Consider the following 5815-nt stretch of genomic DNA (forward strand, 5'->3'; position numbering starts at 1 on the left):
ACGCGCCCTATAGCGAAAATCTCTCCAAAAAAAAAAAAAAAAAAGAAATTGTCTTGAGACGCCTCAAGTTTCACTCTGATTTAAAGGGTCAGTGTTAGAGGGATCTCTCATCGTAGCTGGTACTTTTTGTTTTGGCTTGACTCTTCCCTCACCATTACCCAGTTTCCAATCAGGTCTTTTGACCAGGACAGTGACCTTTTGGACATTTGGCCTATTTGAGTCAACAAGACGTCCCTAGTTTTTCCTCCTGTCTGGGTCTCTGTCTCAGCCCCTTGCCCCTACCCTAGTCAAGTCCAGAGTTGAGCAAAAGGTCCGTGGGGCAGGGAGCTCCCAGATCTACTTGGATCCTCCAATGTCAGGTTCTTTTCAGATCTGCAGATTGGCTGCCAGAAAACCTTTCCTCAGAAAACCTTTCCTCTCAGAGATCAGCTCCTTGCCCGAAGATGGGGCCTGGCCAGTGTCCCTCCTCCCTCCTGCCTTTTTTTACGCTCTAAGTCATTTCATGTCTTTGCAGCACTCCACAGTCTGCATCTGTGGGAGTCTTTCCTAGCCTACCTCCTACTGAACTATTTGAATGTTACTCCTTCAACTTTAACTGTCAAATAGAGGAAGTCAGTGAAGAGGGACTCTCCGAATTTGGGAGGAAAAGACTATACCATCACCAGTGTCCTTGAAAAATACCATAAATAAGTCATTTTAATTATATTCTCCTTTTACCAATAACAACCGTCTGAAGTCTTATCTTCAATAATACTCTCACATGACAGCAGATAAGATTCCCTAGCCTTGTTGTTTTGGGAAGATTATGTTTCGTTTCATGTTTAATTGACAAGCTATACTTACCGTGGCCATCGCTAGGGAGATAGGCAAGCCGCCCAATTTTGAAGAGATGATAGAGGGTTTGGGAATAGAACAAAGGCTACTCGATGGCAAATGTCCTTGTCCTTTGGGCTGAGGTATTCCTGTTCCATCTTCAGTTTCATCCGCAGATATATGGTTGCCTTCATAATTCTGTATCAAATGCCATCCCCCCAAAAACAAAGCATATCTGGTGATGACCTTGTTTCACATTTTTCTTCCTCTCTGAAATACCAGTGATCAGAAAATGTTGTCTCGCTCTTAAAGATATCTAAAAATTGTGATAAATAGCAATGAAAGAGGTGGAAAAATCCCAGTGTCTTTGTCAAAGGGGTTTCTCCTAAGTTTTATGTGACTCAGAGAGGTTAAATGTAACTATGGAAACATAATTAATGCTATCAAGACCTTGACTTCAAATTATGTTTAGAGAATAATGTAAATGTCACTGTGTCTTGTTTTGAGAAGACAACATTTTATAAACACGAAATGAATCTTTTCAGTCTATAGAAGCTATTTCTGACTATGTTATTAACTGACAATAAATGAAACCAGGTTATCTCTTTTTAATTCCCTCAGTTCCCAGTCCCCAATAAGTGAGTATAATCATTTTCTTCTTTAACAAATTCACCTCTTGGGCCCAGCAGTTGGCATAATGGCTATGTGGCTGGACTCCCATGTGGTCGACTGTGGTTTGAGTCCCAGACCCGGTGGCTTAAACTCACGCCAGGTATGTACATGTGTGCCCAAGGTCCTGAGAGACGAATGGAGGAGAAGGGATTGCAGCATGGCCATCCCCCCTGGAGGGTGATCTCTTGCTTTCTGTCTTTCTCTCTCTGTGTTTCTGGCAAGTGCACATGCCCTATAGCAAAAATCTCTCCAAAAGAAAAAGAAAATTCACCCCTATGGGCTGGCAAGTAGCGTGGTGGTTAAGGGTGCTTGACTCTCACATGGCCGACTGCAGTTTGAGTCCTGGACCTGGAGGCTTGCTTTCTCCCTTTCCCTTTCTTCTCTAACTCTCTCGCTCTGTCCCTCTCTGGTCAAATTTTTAAAATAAATAAGTAAATAAATATAAAGAAAGTCATTCTTTTAAAAAGTTCACCCCTTATCTTTACAATTTTCATTTTTACTTTTCTTGATGCATTCTTCTGACATTTCAATGTAAGTCAACATCAATTCTTCTTCACATTTACTTAACTTCTCTACTGATGTCATGAGACAGATCTGCCCTATGAGTAGCTGAAACATGAGGGAAACTGCCTCCTTAGTTTTCTGTATTCCTAGAAGCAAAGATGTTTTCTTATCTCATAAACACAGCAACCAAGTCACAGGCTACCGATGGGATAAGATGCATTTTGTAAATCAAACAGAAAACCTTTCCATTTGTGCCAATGAGCTTCCTTGAGTAAAGCATAACTTGACATTTATTTATAGTTTTCCTTTCAAAGGTTGTTTTATCTCCTGAATGTTCTATCCCCCTAAATGGTCGCTATCTCCAAGTTAATACTTCCAGGACTAAAATAGAATCATTATCTCGCTGATTCTAATTTAGACTATAGTTAAAAGAGTTTCAACACAAATAAGGTTTTTGATCACAGGATACTTGTAGCAAGAGGCTGTCGTGTTATTGTTAAAATATAACAATTCCAGTTGTTTAATCGTATATACCAGTGTTAGGAAAATCACCCTAATATTTTGTGTTGTGTTTGCTCAGTGATTGAAATAAGGTCTGAAATATACAGTCTATCACCTCTAACCTTTTCAGGTTGCACAAGGTTCAAATATCTTTCATCTAAGATTGTACAACAGATTTGAAAATACCTTTTTAATAGCTGAATCCAGTTACCTTTCATTTATTTGAAGATGGTTAAGGAAAACAATTTCTCAGAAGCTAGATAAAGATAACTATGTTCAAAACTGCCTTTCTTCGGGGACACTGAAGCACTTGGTTGTCAGAATCTAGTGTAATTTTACAAGTGTAGAAACTCAAGATTCTAATATTACTTTTTTCTAAAATAATAACCATATGGTGTTCTTAATGATGAAAAGTAGCTTTTAAAAGTAGGAAGAGAAATTCATTTAAAAAAAAAAAAAAAGCCCAAGGAAAAAAAACCTTGCACAGGCTTTCTAGTTTTATGTGTTCACGCGTTAAATGCCAATGCCGGAGTGACATTATGTGCATTGACTAAATGCAGATTATGCTGTTAATGTGATTGTTTGAAGAAGCAACCAGAGGAAAACACATTGGCTTTAAGAAAAGTAATTACCTGGGGAGTTGTATTACTGGTTCCCAACCTATAAATATAAAAGAAAACATCAAATGAATTACTCACTCCATTCAAACCTCACATCAGCAAACCTCCCCAAATTCCAACCTTGCTAGAAAGTTGTCTTCCTACAAATACTTGCACCTGAAGCCTTTTAAATGTAACTCTACAATGGAAACCTCTCATGTAGCAAGCATAAAAGTTGATTACTCAAACACCTACATCCCACAGTTTCTAGCAAAATGAGAAAATGAGATCTTACCCATGGTAACTAAAGATGCCTCTCCATTTCTCAAGAAATAAAATTTCTTTTGTGATCTCTTCTAAATCCAGCACTTGGGAGCTGTGCTCCTGGTCTAAGACTTCCATATCGTTTTGGGTAATGTGATGAATTGGATGAAGGCAGTTGTGAAGATGGGAGAGAGAGATCTGGCTGTGGAGTAGCGAAATGCCACACAGACAGCCAGATGAAGGAGGCCACCCCTACTTCTGACCAGCAAGGAGGTCATACCACACGGTCATGCTGCCCAGGTCTCCCTGTAAGCCCCTGCTATCAGATCATGATTAAATTTTTATTAGACAGAGACTACTTTGTGTATTTTCGTTCACTGTAGAGGCACCATGAATGTTTAATCCAAGACACAGATTTATAAACAAAGAGATCGCAATTACTTATCTGTATCAGAGCACCAGAGATAATTTAATTGATGAGCGATACCAGGCTGGTGAAATGTGATAGTTCTTTATGCTCTGACACCTCCCTGGAAGTGTTTATGGAACAGAAATAAGTAACCAAAGTGGGTAAAAGCTATCCTGCAGACTTCAAAAAACAATATTGACCATCAACTGTTGGATAATATAGTGTAATTTGAATGAAGACACTGGCCAATGAGTGTCCGGTGTAGAGATTAGTACATAGAAATCTTGCACAGGTAAAGGGTAAAGAAGAACTAGTCTAATTTGTTTCAGGGAGAAATCTGAAAACTTATCTCTTTCTTTTTTTCTTTTTCTTTTTTTTCTTTTTTTGGAGAGTTTTTTTGCTATAGGGTGCATGCACTCGCCAGAAAGAGAGAGACAGAGAGACAGAAAGTGAGAAATTGCCCCCCAGGGGGGATAGCCACACCGCAATCCCTTCTCCATTCTCCTCTCGGGATCCTGGACATGCACGCACACACAACCAGCGTAGAGAGGTTAAATGTAACTATGGAAACATAATTAATGCTATCAAGACCTTGACTTCACATTATGTTTAGAGAATAATGTAAATGTCACTGTGTCTTGTTTTGAGAAGACAACATTTTATAAACACGAAATGAATCTTTTCAGTCTATAGAAGCTATTTCTGACTATGTTATTAACTGACAATAAATGAAACCAGGTTATCTCTTTTTAATTCCCTCAGTTCCCAGTCCCCAATAAGTGAGTATAATCATTTTCTTCTTTAACAAATTCACCTCTTGGGCCCAGCAGTTGGCATAATGGCTATGTGGCTGGACTCCCATGTGGTCGACTGTGGTTTGAGTCCCAGACCCGGTGGCTTAAACTCACGCCAGGTATGTACATGTGTGCCCAAGGTCCTGAGAGACGAATGGAGGAGAAGGGATTGCAGCATGGCCATCCCCCCTGGAGGGTGATCTCTTGCTTTCTGTCTTTCTCTCTCTGTGTTTCTGGCAAGTGCACATGCCCTATAGCAAAAATCTCTCCAAAAGAAAAAGAAAATTCACCCCTATGGGCTGGCAAGTAGCGTGGTGGTTAAGGGTGCTTGACTCTCACATGGCCGACTGCAGTTTGAGTCCTGGACCTGGAGGCTTGCTTTCTCCCTTTCCCTTTCTTCTCTAACTCTCTCGCTCTGTCCCTCTCTGGTCAAATTTTTAAAATAAATAAGTAAATAAATATAAAGAAAGTCATTCTTTTAAAAAGTTCACCCCTTATCTTTACAATTTTCATTTTTACTTTTCTTGATGCATTCTTCTGACATTTCAATGTAAGTCAACATCAATTCTTCTTCACATTTACTTAACTTCTCTACTGATGTCATGAGACAGATCTGCCCTATGAGTAGCTGAAACATGAGGGAAACTGCCTCCTTAGTTTTCTGTATTCCTAGAAGCAAAGATGTTTTCTTATCTCATAAACACAGCAACCAAGTCACAGGCTACCGATGGGATAAGATGCATTTTGTAAATCAAACAGAAAACCTTTCCATTTGTGCCAATGAGCTTCCTTGAGTAAAGCATAACTTGACATTTATTTATAGTTTTCCTTTCAAAGGTTGTTTTATCTCCTGAATGTTCTATCCCCCTAAATGGTCGCTATCTCCAAGTTAATACTTCCAGGACTAAAATAGAATCATTATCTCGCTGATTCTAATTTAGACTATAGTTAAAAGAGTTTCAACACAAATAAGGTTTTTGATCACAGGATACTTGTAGCAAGAGGCTGTCGTGTTATTGTTAAAATATAACAATTCCAGTTGTTTAATCGTATATACCAGTGTTAGGAAAATCACCCTAATATTTTGTGTTGTGTTTGCTCAGTGATTGAAATAAGGTCTGAAATATACAGTCTATCACCTCTAACCTTTTCAGGTTGCACAAGGTTCAAATATCTTTCATCTAAGATTGTACAACAGATTTGAAAATACCTTTTTAATAGCTGAATCCAGTTACCTTTCATTTATTTGAAGATGGTTA

General features: G+C 38.9%; 1 protein-coding gene across 1 annotated transcript in view; it reads right to left on the reverse strand.

Annotated features, from left to right (window-relative positions):
* MINDY4B (MINDY family member 4B) overlaps positions 1-3557 on the reverse strand; it is a 38325-nt gene extending 34768 nt beyond the window's left edge. Inside the window, exons 1-3 of the mRNA XM_027772356.1 lie at positions 3385-3557; positions 3123-3150; positions 844-1011 (exon numbers count right to left, since the gene is read on the reverse strand). Coding sequence (XP_027628157.1) covers positions 844-1011; positions 3123-3150; positions 3385-3491 — 303 coding nt within the window. The 5' untranslated portion in view covers positions 3492-3557. The remainder of the gene's footprint in view (positions 1-843; positions 1012-3122; positions 3151-3384) is intronic.
* Between the last annotated feature and the right edge of the window lie 2258 nt (positions 3558-5815).

Source organism: Tupaia chinensis, unplaced genomic scaffold, assembly GCF_000334495.1.
Source record: "Tupaia chinensis unplaced genomic scaffold, TupChi_1.0 Scaffold000272_1, whole genome shotgun sequence".
Classification (NCBI taxonomy): domain Eukaryota; kingdom Metazoa; phylum Chordata; class Mammalia; order Scandentia; family Tupaiidae; genus Tupaia; species Tupaia belangeri.